The 13,149-nt window shown below is 44.3% G+C and overlaps 1 protein-coding gene across 2 annotated transcripts in view; it reads left to right on the top strand.

Annotated features, from left to right (window-relative positions):
• The window catches only part of ITPR1 (inositol 1,4,5-trisphosphate receptor type 1), a 169,065-nt gene that overhangs the window by 134,236 nt on the left and 21,680 nt on the right, over positions 1 to 13,149 (top strand). For both annotated transcript variants that reach the window (XM_074151399.1, XM_074151398.1), the window contains 5 exons: positions 3,124 to 3,246; positions 7,043 to 7,218; positions 8,469 to 8,633; positions 10,175 to 10,370; positions 11,715 to 11,816. In XM_074151399.1, the coding sequence (XP_074007500.1) occupies positions 3,124 to 3,246; positions 7,043 to 7,218; positions 8,469 to 8,633; positions 10,175 to 10,370; positions 11,715 to 11,816 (762 nt within the window). The remainder of the gene's footprint in view (positions 1 to 3,123; positions 3,247 to 7,042; positions 7,219 to 8,468; positions 8,634 to 10,174; positions 10,371 to 11,714; positions 11,817 to 13,149) is intronic.

Here is a 13,149-nt window from a genome sequence, read left to right as displayed (position 1 = left end):
ATAGTGCCACCGCTTTCCCCAGTAAACTTTCTAACTGATTTGCTTAAAATTATTTTAAAAAAAAAAATAAATTGATCTCTTTCTTTGCTGAAGGAGAAATGCTACGCATGAGGCTCAGCTTCAGCGGACAGTGACGAGTGGTTAGAATTTACCAACGATGACCCCCTGAAATGTGAGAGATAAAGCAGTTATTTCCTGCTCAGGCCAACATCTGATACCACTGTTGTTCCCATGCTTGAATCAGCTGAACTCCAGTTTAGTGTGAGGGCACAGACTGGTCCAGATGGTCCAGAACCATCTCCTGGAGGAAACAGGAGAGTGGTCTTCTGCTCTCAGCCACTGAAACCTGCCCACGCCAGCGAGGTTAGCAAAGGTTTTTCCCCAGCAGAGACCTTGCTGGTACTCACTCAGCGTTGCATATCATAGGAAAAAAAATGAGATTCATGGACTCATTTTGGTTGGAAGAGACCTTTAAGGTCATCATATCCAACAGTTAACCCACCATTGCCAAGATACCAATTAGGTGCGATGGGGCTTCTTGACCTTCCTCGGTGCGAAAATCGGTTTTTTAGAAAATTGTTTCCCTTACTGCAACCTCTGACAATTGCGTTTTTGCTCCTTTGCTCTGCACCTCCAAGAAGAGCCTGGATTCTTTCCAGTTTGTTATTAGGATGCGTACGAATGGTCCACACTAGAGCTGATGGTGTGTTGTACATCTGGTAACGGAAACTCAATATTGGCTTCTGATTGTTGGGATGTTTGTGTATATAGACCTTATATACACACTCTGTGTTAATAGACCTTTTAACAGAGAAAAGCAATTGTAATCATTTTCTTTAAAGTTATCCAAGTCAGGTATGGGTAAGACCACCTGAAACTTGGTCAGCTCTGTTGAAATATTTTTCCTGTGTATGAATACTAAACAGAGGGGAGCTGTTTCCGCCCAACAATGGATTAGTGCTTCTGACAGCATCAAAATCCCCGGGAAGCTGCTTCCTAAAAGGAATTCTAAGAAGTCTACAAGATTTTGTAGAGTATTTGACATCCAAAACAAATGGGCAGCTTTGTCTTTGACAGCATCCGTGTATTTTGTTGTTTGAATTACTTTAATGGTCTTTGAGGCTGTCTCCAGGCAAGCTGTGAAAGACATCCATAATTAACAGCAGACCACAAATTAATCAAGATCCACCTGCAAAAGTGGAGAACATTTCATTTTTTCTTTAAGAAACTGGAGTCATTTAGGCTGTCTCCTAGTGCTCTGGTCTTGTTTGGCCTCTGGGTGATACTGTAAGTTTTTACAATTGTTTCTCATGTCTTAAATACAGGTTTGTGTTTTCAGGACGTGACGGGCTGGCAGTGCTCTCTGCTCTGCTGGTGTGATACCACTTGTCGTTTATTTAAACCCAAGAAACACTTTTTTTTTAAAAAGACCCATGTCTTTCCTCTTTCAGCTTGTGATCCTGGCCCATAATCTGAGCACCGTAAGTCTCCCAAGGTCTTAATTAAGTCTTCGAATGAGCCTGCCAGAGCCGGGCAGAAGCGCTGCAAGGGGCAGATGGGCTATGCCCGTCCCCAGAGGAAGGTTTAAAGTAAAACCTGGAACTTTATAATGAACCCTCGTATAACAATATTTTTTTTTTCTATACAAATGAATTCAGCTTGCTTACAAATCCTTCCAATTAAAATGAAATTGAGAAGAGAAATAATGCAGAAATCAGTGTATCATCTATTGGAAACATTGCTGCCTCGCGTTTCGGTGAGGCTGAACATGCGCCTGGCTAATTAGGTGCAACGAGGCTTGTATTCTTCCAGGGAGGGGGTACCTTTGTGTAGTCCTTCCCTTTGCATTCAGCTGTTCAATGCATTTGCTTTTTATGTGCATTTCAGCTCAGTATAATGAGGCGTTGTATAATTCCTTTAACCCATTTTTTCGGCTGAGGATGCTAGAAGCGGTGATTTGCTGGAGAGAGGTGGTGGCCACTGTGAGGCTCAGAATTGCTGCGTTCGTTACCTTTACTCTTCAGCCCCAGAGTTTGCATTTTCATCTCTTTCTTAAATTTCACTGTGAGCTGCTTTTCCTTTGCTCTCTGCTATCTGTACACCTTACCTTCTTCCAACAGCGAAAAGCATTAGTTCTTTCCCTTCTTTGAGAGCGTTTTTAATAGACCTTTTTTTGGGCCACTCTAGATTTCAGGAGTACACAATTTGCTGTACAAGAAGCCCACAGGAGCTAAAATCAGGGGGATTTTGCCGTGATGCAGAGGGAATTACTATAAGGCAGCTTCTTCGCTGTCCTTGTCTTCTGGTCCATCACTACTTCAGAAAATGAATCTCTTTGCTTTCTTTGCCTCTCGGTTCTAGCTGTGGAGATTATTAAAACTGAAGTCTTTTTGAAAACGTAACATTAAGAATTTAAGGTGCGCAGCTGTTTAACTGCCTGCTTCACTCTGTGCAGATGTGCTCGTGTCCTTTGCCCACAGGGCAGAGGGGAGGCCAGCCGAGCTGCAGCCCCGTTATTATTCTGGGGCTGTACTGCTCTATTACCAGCCTGAATTGAAGTTATTTTATAGGCTTGGCAGCTGATCCTAAACATTTTAGCTTTGTTGCTATCTCACTACGCTGCGTTTTGTGCCTTAATTGTCCACCTTGCACTGTCTTCGCTGCATTTTTTTCTGGCTTGCTGCAGCAGAAGAGAAGTTTGAAGGTGGGCACCGTCCCCTGGGAGGGATGGGGCTGAATCTCACCGTTGCCGACGTGTACAAATTTTCTTCCTCCTAATTGTTCTTCCTGTGACTCCAAGTACAAAGTATATTATTAGGGGAAACCTCAAGTCCTTGACCTCTGGCATTTCTGAACTCGTTCTCATGCTGCCAGTAAGTCAATTCACGTTTGAAAATACTTTCCTTTTTAACACGAGTCCTTTGCCTTAAAACACTGTCTAGGAAAATGGAAGTACCCCAAAATAAAGAGAAATTAAATGAACTTCAGAGTAAGCCATGACTTCTGCTGCTGTTGATGCTGTGCTTTTGGGCAAACTGAAAATAAATTGTGGTGGAGATTAATATTTTATATGGAATTTTTTTTTTAAAAGCTCCATTAAAAAATTATTTTTCTCTTTTGCAGCTCAACCTTTCCTATACTGGTGCGCTCGCAACATGTCCTTCTGGAGCAGTATTTCCTTTAACCTGGCTGTCCTTATGAACCTGCTTGTGGCTTTTTTCTACCCATTCAAAGGAATTCGAGGAGGTACCAATATTTAACATACAAAACTATGTGAACAAATAAGGTATAATGAGCCAAATTCCGTCCCCGACTTGTGTCTCTGCATCCCTGTTTACTTCAGTGGAGACAGTAGTACAGAAATTGGCTTTCTTAATTGCCTTGATTTAAATTGTGCTGTTCTCCAAGTCATTTTTTCTTGAGGCATTTGTAAGGAAACTGTAGAGCCGTGCTTTTTCCTAGGGGGAGAAATAATCAAAGACAGACATCCACCTTTAATTACTTGACTGTTCTACTTTGTTTTAAAGTTCTGTAATTAAGTATTGAACTAAAAATATGAGAAATGTTAATTTGTTGTTTTCCTTGAGCTTGCATTTTGTTAACACCATTTTCCATAAAACTTTGGTGGTTGCGTAGCACTCCAGGAGGCTGCTGGGGCTGGGGGAGGGAGATGACCCTGTGTTGGCAGGTGAGGTGTACGGGAGCGAAGTGACCTCCTTTGTGCCATTAGAAATGGATGGAGGATGCAGAAAATGAGCCCATCTTCCCTCTCCTGTTCTCTCTCCTAGGAGTCAGAGAGTGGCAGGGCTTGGAAGGGACCTCTGGAGACCATCTCCTCCCAACCCCCTGCCAGAGCAGGTCCACCCAGAGCAGGTTGCACAGGAACGTGTCCAGGCGGGTTTGGAATGTCTCCAGAGAAGGAGACTCCACCACCTCTCTGGGCAGCGTCTTCCAGGGCTCTGGCCACCCTCACAGGAAAGAAGTTCCTCCTTATGTTTAGGTGGAACTTCCCATGTTCAAGTTTGTGCCCGTTCCCTCTTGTCCTGTCACTGGGCACCACTGAAAGAAGACTGGCCCCATCCTCCTGACACCCCCCCTTTAAGTATTTATAGGTGTTGATCAGATCCCCCCTCAGTCTTTTCTTCTCCAGACTAAAAAGACCCAAGTCCCTCAGCCTCTCCTTGTAAGAGAGATGTTCTAGTCCCCTCATCATCTTCCTAGCCCTTCTCCAGCAGTTCCCTGTCCTTCTTGAACTGGGGAGCCCAGAACTGGGCACAGTGGTCCAGACGTGGCCTCACCAGAGGCCAGAGTCTCTTATCCCTATGAGTCCTTAGAGCAAAGATGGCCCTGGAGAGTGAGGAGGAGTGTGCTAGTCATGTCCCCTGGCTTGGGGACAACCTGCTGCTCCACAGTTCCATGCCATCAGTGGGTACAGCTGGGCTTGCTGTCATTCCTGACATAAGCTATGGGTTAACACGTGCAGTTCACGCGGGATTGCACAATCTTGCTATAATAGGTCTCATGGAAGTTGGTTTTGATCCAAGCAGTGGGTTTGTGCAACAGTGGTGGTTCTTAGAGCCAACTCAGTAAATACTCCTGCTGAGTCCTGATGAGATCCAGCTGCTCTGCCTTAGATGCAGCCTCTCCCAGGAGATGCACCCCAGGGCAGGTCAAGGGGTGGATTCATGTCAGCAAGAATCAGGAAATCTGGAGATAGATTCTTCTGAATGCTCTGTTGCGTTTATCTCTTGCAAAGCTGGTGAAAAGGAAATGCCTCGGTAGGAGATTTTGCCACATCTGTGTCTACTGGAGTAAATAAGGAACCCAGCAGTAAAAAACTCATCCCAGAGAGAGTGATTCCTGTCCAGGCCTTCCCTTCCCTTTCTTTGGCTGCTGTACCTCCACGTCGCACCCTGTGACAGCAGACCATGGGGCTACCCCATCCCCTCTGGCCAGCGGTTGGTTGAAAGGTTTGAACAAGCATGAAGAGCAACTGAACTTTCTGCCTCTCTTTTCAAAGGTCACGAGTCAAAATTTCAAAGTCTGTATTTATGGCTGCTAGGAAAGCTGGCAATTAAACGAGTTTGTTGAGATGAGAGGTTGCAAGACGGGGGGGGGGGGGGGGATCATTTGCCATTTTGAAGATGCCCTACCCTACATATTTGAAATACTTTATTTATCAGGTAACATTTTGATAAAATCTCTTCCTCTTCTAGTTACAATCAAAAATGAAAAATAAATACATACATGTGTGGTTTACGTTTAGCTTTTTAAAAAACCATTCAGGCCGTTTGGGGGAAGTTGTCAGTGTCTTGAGTGGCTCAGACATGGTGAACGGAGCAGCTGATCAGCATCTGACCGTAGCAGAAGCTGTAAAACTTCTGACTTGAGGAGCAGGAACAAAACCAGACTCCTGGAATTTGGTAGTGGAACGATGAGAATTCCAGAGACAGGGAGAGCTTTCTACCGGGTCCTCCTGGTTACACACTCCTCTTGCCAGCAGGCATGGAAGGGACCCCAATGATCTGACATCAAGTTGGGTGCGGACAGTTGATGTCGAGTGACCGCTGGCTTGGGCATTTGTGCAGAGCAAGGACACTGCTCCCCGCTTGTTCCCAGTCTCTCCGTGTCCCCAGGAAGGAGAGACGGGCCTGTGCCCTCAGCCCTGCTCTTTCCCGCGAGACCTGGCCTGCGCCAGGTCCCACAAAGGTCTTTGTACGTCCTGGTGTCGCGCTCCTCCTGCCAATGTGGTGCCAGACCTCTCCAGGATGGGGGTGACAGGCAATGGTTGAGGACTTCATCAACTCCAGTTATGTTTTCAGGCCTGCTGGGAAAAGCTGGAACTTGTGAAAGAAAATATATTCATGTGCCGTGGATGGCTCTGTTGCAGCTGGGATGTTCAGACTCCTGTGGAGGTGCAGGATCTGCCTCTCACAGCAATTCCCAAGTCATTCCTAAACGAGCTTCTGCATGTGCCTTTTTTCCCCCTCTCCCCTCTCCGTGCTGTTCATGGTTCCCACTCGGGCGACTGTTCCAGGCTCTGCTCCTTCTGCTGCTTGACAGCTCGAGCAGCGGTGGTGGCGCTGCTCCGGGATCCCAAACTCCCTTCAGACAGCAGAAACATCTGTTCAACTTTACGCTTATTAAGTTTTAATTTCCATCTATCCTCTGCTGTCTTTATTAATCTACAGTGATTTGGGAAAAAAATTAAATGTCTGCTCGTGGTAGTCAGATGAGAGTAATATTTCCTAAGCTTTCTTAATTTGGGTGGGGGGAGGAAAAAGCCCTCAGGGAATATCTTGCAAATAAGGCACAACAGTCCTGAGTACTTACTTGCAGAAGGGCTGCAGAGTGCTATGAAATTTTGGGGGGGTTCTTGCCTTTTTGCCTGCTGAGGAACCAGCTGCTTGAAGAAAAACCTTTTTTTTTTTTTTATGTCAGTTTTAAGAAAAAGAATGTCTTTTACATTCTGCATAAACCTAGGGTAAACGGTCTTTTCGGCCAAGTATTTTTTTTTATGGCTCTTTCAGAGAAGTTTATTTTTAGCAAGACGGGCTCGATGTTATGTAAGCAGACAGTCCCATGGGACAGTCTAAATAGAACCAGAAATAGCAAGAGATGACAAAAACCGGTACGAGATTTTTGACCAAAAACGTTAATGGGAGGATCTGCTGAGAATCTGGACCTGGAGGAGCGTCTTCTCTGTCTTCACCAACCCATTCAGTGCCTCTACAGAACATAGGAGCAAAATGCTTCTTTTCAGTGTTCAAGGGGTCTAAGTAATGAACACTAAAGTGAAGAACCCTATAACACTGGCGTTTATCATTTACATAATGCTTTAGTAACAAGTTTATAATTAAAATCTGCTGAAGGCATTGGGCTCAGATGTTCCACTTCCCGCTTTGAAATCAGTAATGTCTGAACACGAGGCTTAATGATGTTCCAACCAAGATAAGATAAAACGGCATTTATTTGGTTATTTTGGTTCTGTTTGGTTGTACAAAGCATTGAAACAGGATTTGTTTCTCCCTCTCTGCCCCAGGAACACTGGAGCCCCACTTGTCAGGCCTGCTGTGGACAGCCATGCTGATATCCCTGGCCATCGTTATTGCTCTTCCGAAGCCCCATGGCATCCGAGCCTTAATTGCTTCTACGATATTACGGCTGATATTTTCAGTCGGTTTACAGCCTACTTTATTTCTTCTGGGTGCATTCAACGTGAGTACCAAGTGGGCTTTTTTTTTTTTTTTTTTGAAGTTCTCTTGCATCTTATGTGTAAGGGTTTCTTACCCGCTCCTGAAGACGTCGGGCGAAAATAGCCTGGGAGGTTGTGGCGGAACTGGTGGGAGGAGTGGTTCTAGCAAAAGGGCTTTGCTGCTGTTCATTTAATCCTGGTTCTCTAGGCCAGAGGTATTTAAGGTTTTGCCCCAGTCTAGAAACAGCTCCCGCCCCAGCCAGAAATGTAAAGAAGCCTCTGTGACCCTAAAGGACTCGGTTACGTGCTCAAACCCATCTCCCGTTCAGCGACTCAGCTACAGCATTATCAGGGGTTTGTAAGATGCACTAAACAACGCGTTTCCCCAGTGTCTGCATTCTACCTGCCAGCCAAAAGCCAAGGCTTAAGCAGTTTTTTTTACAGTAAATGTGTGGACTGAGCACGTAAACTGAGCCACCAGAGAACTTAATTAACGCTCAGACCCGGATACTTGTGGTCTCCTGTGGCAAGTGAGCCAAAAGTGGTTGTCTCCGGCTGAGTCAGCAGGAGCTGCGCAAAGATGCCTCTTCTCAGAGTCTTTGCCTTTTATTACCAAGTGCCCGGCTTTTACCTGTGTCATCTAATAGCGTTCCTTCTCTCCAAAATTCGTCACTGCCTGCCGTCTGCCGCCGAGTCACAGCTGCCTTGGGAGGGTGGTGGTTGTCGTCACTGGTAATTGCAGCGTTTAGCCGGTCCCAGGTGAGCTGGAGGCAATTTTCCTCTGGTGCTGATGGCTGGTGCTGCACAGGAGGATCGCTGGGTGCATGGTCCCCGAGTGATTTGCTGAGGGAACCTGGAAAACTTAACTTATTCACAAACGATACCAGGGGTTTTGGAAAAGTAAGAGTTGCTGGAGAGTTACCTGACTGCAGGGAGTTTAGAACAGGGTTGGGTTTTTCTTTTTAGGAACTTTTACTTCTCATACCAGGGAGTGTTTTTACTTTCTTCTTTAAATCTTAGTCTTGATGCCCTCTGACAACAAGCTGGAGACAGGAGTCAGTGCACACGATTTATTAGGCACGTGCAGTTTTGGTTGTGGCTCTGTCTCAGCTGCAGGAAACCCAACAGAAGCAGGTTTTGACTGACGTGTAAAACACTGTTCAGATGGTCACTGATATCGTCGTGGAGCTGAGTTACCTCCAGCTATGAAAAATTACCTTTTTTTTCCTGAAAGCCACACATTGTAACTAACTTACGGTTGATCTTTCCTCAGGTTTGTAATAAAATCATTTTCCTGATGAGTTTTGTGGGTAACTGTGGAACCTTCACTAGAGGATACAAGGCAATGATCATGGACGTGGAGTTTCTCTATCACCTCCTGTACCTTCTGATTTGCGCTCTGGGCCTCTTCGTACACGAGTTCTTTTATAGTTTGTTGGTAGGTATTCGCTTTGCCATTGGAATGTTTTTTTCATGTTTGTAAAGTCCCATTTCGGGCATAGCTGGATGTCTTGTACACCACTTACTCTCCGTTTTGGTACTGGGAAGCTGTTGTGCAGGCACAGAGAACCGCACGCCGGGGATTTTGCTTGGGAGAAGTTACGGTGAGAGGCTACAGGACATTTTCTTGTGATTTGTATGGAAAAGCAGAGAATTTTTTGTTGTCCTTAAACCCATGTCTTGTATAATATGCTTAAGGTTAAATTTAGATAAAATTGCTCATTATGTGTGTGTTGCATTGAAGGTATTTAGCATTTCCCTGCGTGTGTTGGTCCTCTTAGACTTGGAAGGTACAGGTTTTCTAGGTTAGATGTATTGTTTGTGACCCTGCTGTGACTTCTGGGATAATAAACCAGTTTAAAACATTGTGGCTCCAAGTTATGCAAACACCTGGTGAAGGTTTAAGCCGCCTTAATGTCATATAAGCTCTCACATCAGGAAAAAAAGAAATCATTCAAAGATCTAGCTGTAGAAATGTTAGCTGATCAGAAGGCACTTTTGGAGTTTCCATCTAAGAAGCACAGAGTCTTTAAGATGGTTTATTAACCAACCAGAGAAGCTGTGGCTGCCCCATCCCTGGAGGGGTTCAAGGCCAGGTTGGAGGGGGCTTGGGGCAACCTGGTCTGGTGGGAGGTGTCCCTGCCCAGGGCAGGGGGTGGCAGGTCCCTGGGCTTTAAGGTCCCTTCCAACCCAAACCATTCTGTGATTCTAACTATAAGATAGTGTCTGTGCTTCTGGAGCAGCTGGTTAACTCTGGAGTGTCTCCTCAGCTGTAGCCAGACTCCAGAACCTCGCACGACTGACACGGATGCCTGGCATCCCTGTGTTTTCTGTTTGGAGTGGAATTCGTCGTGCACAGCACAATACTTCTAAGAATAAGCACCGAAGGAGTAGACCTAGTGTTGGTTGAGAAAATGTGTCACTTCTAAAGCAAACCTTAAATCCCATTCAGAACACTCTATTTTTGTCCCTTTGCTTGCTACATCCTCTGGTAACCAAATTGGTGATTTTCTGTATTCATGTAGGCCCAATTTAACAAATACCTGCCCTCTCACTGTTGGCCAGCGTAGCCAGCACCCTGCCTGGGCTCTGCTGGTGACCTCTCTCAGACCCAGAGGAGGGAAAAATGAAGGAAACATCTGTAATTTAAACAAAGATTTTGGGCAAAAAAAATATCGCTCATTTAATTATACACTCAATAAACTAAGACTTAAAGGAAATTGACTCAAAGAGCATGGCACAAGACTGGTACAGTGGGGGTGAGGGACCCCATCTTCCTCACCTCCTGCTATATTTTTATTTGCCAATATGTTAAATCTCAGGTAACTACAAAAAAAGAAAGAAATAATAATTGCTCTTTAAAACAGCAGATTGACGTTGTTAACATGCTGGCCCAGCTTATGCCAACATGTAGCGTGCCACCAGCGGTGTTGGTGCTACGTGTGAGAGAGAGCCTTTGCTTTTGTTCGTTGTTCCCAGCTCTTTGACTTGGTGTACCGGGAGGAGACCTTGCTGAACGTCATCAAGAGCGTCACTCGCAACGGGCGTTCCATCATCCTGACTGCTGTTCTCGCCCTCATCTTGGTCTACCTGTTCTCCATAGTGGGCTACCTCTTCTTCAAAGATGACTTCATCCTGGAAGTAGACAAGCTCCCCAACGAGACGTTACTGCCAGGTCGGTCCTGGCAACTCACTCCAGTTTGTGTTGAAGAAAGGAACGGGCTTTTGTATCGTGGGATGTGCTGAGTGTCTTCCACCTCTTGCAAGACATAGCGATTGCCTCACCAGTTTGACAATTTTTTTCTTACAAAGCACATTGTTTAAACAGAAAATAAAATCTAAAAAAACCCCAAAGTGACTGGGGCAAGCGGGTACCCCAGTATTTTTACAAAAGGCTGCAATCTGCTGCAGCGTAAGAGAGATGGGGAGGAGGAACCCCTGGAGATAGCACTTGGGCTCTTTTCCACACGGCTGAGATTTCTCCCCTCGCTGTTTGCTAAAACAGTTGAGATTATCTAATTCAGCTCCACCTACTCCCTCCCCCAGTTTAATGACAAGCAGACTTTAGGTAGGCCATCGTGAAGAAGGCTCTGCACCGGGAGAATTGCATTTGCCAGACATTGAATGCTTATATTGGCTTTTAATGGTGGGGTTTACTTTCAACATAACAAAAATTAATATTTTATCTGAAATAACAGACTGAATATAAATGACGGTCATCAAAGAGATGCTCCTGTGAAGCAGAGGTTTCTCTCTCTTTAACTCTGGTTTGCTCATAGTTTTTATAGACTGTATTAACCTTCCTCAAATACTTGCTACAGTGAATTCCGTGGCAGACTTCTCTGTGCTGACCTGAGGTTGCTTATTGCAAGTTAAAATTTGGTTGTGTTTTTTTTTCCCCTACCCTGCAGCATCAAGCAAGGAACTCAGTGGGTGGGAAGCCCAGAAATGAAATTTGTTAAAGGAGAAGTTTGGGGTTTGCCTTGGTTTTTTTCCTCTGACACTTGAGCTATTCAGACAAGTATTATTTGACGTTCCTACTGGGTTTTCTTTCTAATTTTACCGCCAGCCCTGTGAGGGACCCAAACCTCACTGACTCTATTATTTCACGTTTCCATGCAGCTGGAGAAATGCCAAAAATGTCTCACTGTGTGGCAGTAGGTTTGTTTTGAGACTTCCAAGGCACTGAAAGGCAAGTTTGCAAGGCCCCTTGAAAATCCACTGTGTACTAAAACTTAGTATTTTTGGAACAATTTCAATTACTCTCTCAACTTTGGAGCTGATGCAAAATAAATGCACAACTTTGGTCTTCAGTTCATAGAAATAACAAGAATTTCAGGTTTGAATTTAGAATCATTGAATGTGCAAATCAGAAAGTACTGTGTCCTTCTAAACTCCAGGATAAATAAGAGTCTAAATCTCCCTACTAATTGCACACTGAATATGATACCTCAATATCTGAGAAGTAACCTTACAAAACGTTAAACTATCCGTTTAATTCATCACCTTCTGTTTTCAGATCGCACGGAGCCAGGTGAGACCATGACTGGGGAGTTTCTCTATTCAGATGTATGCAAAGCAGGTAGCAGCGAAAACTGTTCTTCAATCATTCCTTCAGACCGTAAGTATCTGCTGTTGGGATTCCTAACTTGCACCCTGGGTTTTCCCACTTTTTCTGGTTAAGCACCTTAAATGAAAAAAAAATAATAATGTCTTAAAAATCCTATGTAATAAATTTGAGAACAAAGCTGTCATGACACTAACTTGAAAAAGGATTAACTTAGGCCAATGGCATAAATGATATGTTACATGAAGTGATTAAACTAGAGGGACCTAGAACTAAACCATACTTTGATAAAACAATCATATTCTTTAATTTTCTACCTTATCAGTTTGAGAAGGAAGTGATGCAGTTATATCTCTTTGCAAAGTTTATTATTTTAAAACATGAGGCTATTAAATGTGATCTCGGAGGATAATACACTGTGAAATATGGAGCAGAACATTGTTTATTGTCAGCATTATTCTATCCAGCTAACTAAGGAAACTTTTTAATATGATGGCAGGAAGTACTCAAGGGATTAAGTAGACAGGGTAGGTTTGGGGGGTTTTGAGATCAAAGAAGTGCATGCAAGATATTACTTGTAGCAGAATCGCCAGCCTCAGATTGGGTATTGAAATATTTCAGTTTTATTTGCTAGAAAATGTAATTTACTTCTCGGAGATTTACGGTGCTGGCTGCGAGAGCCAGACAGAGCATCACTGTTCCTCTTAGAAGTGGAGCTCTGATACGGGCAAATCTTTCAAAGGTCAATAATGGCCACGAGCCCATGTGCTCGCAAGAGGAGATGACTCCGTTTCCCTCCAGTGTCCTCTTTGATAAGCAAAGATTCAACGTTGATACAAGAAAGGCTGCTCTATTCGGCTCTAGGAGGAGTGTGCAGCTTGGTCTTTATGCGCTCTGACTGCACAAAGGAAAACTCCAGAGATGATTTTATATCATAAATAATCAACCCGATACCAGGGTCTTGTGTGGCCAGCGGTATTAGTGATGCCCAAATCTTTGGCCATTCCTCTGCCATCATGGGTTTTGGCTATTTCTACATTGCACAGGGATTCGGGCCTTTCTGTGGGAAGGTGGGACCTGCTCATGAGCATTTTTATGAGGAAATGAAAGTCATGAGACTTTTAATGGGTACAGGGAGAGTAGATTAGGTAATTAATTCTAGCAGTTCTGCAACTGAAACCGTGAAGTTGAAGGCTTCAGCCAAATGAAGAAAGGGTCAAAAAAAGTGTGTTGCTTTTTTAGTAAAACGCTGTTTCCATAAGCAGTGATATTTTAGCCATTTGAAAAATACAAGTCGAAGTTGCCATTTTGAGTGCAGCCCAAAGGCTGTGCAATCTGTTAGGCACCAGGGGAGAGTGAAAGAGGCAACACTTTGTCCTCTGAGCTG

This window comes from Numenius arquata, chromosome 8 (genome assembly GCF_964106895.1).
Source record: "Numenius arquata chromosome 8, bNumArq3.hap1.1, whole genome shotgun sequence".
In the NCBI taxonomy this organism is placed as follows: domain Eukaryota; kingdom Metazoa; phylum Chordata; class Aves; order Charadriiformes; family Scolopacidae; genus Numenius; species Numenius arquata.
The sequence above is the reverse complement of the archived record's forward strand: the minus strand, read 5'-3'. Positions and strand labels throughout refer to the sequence as shown.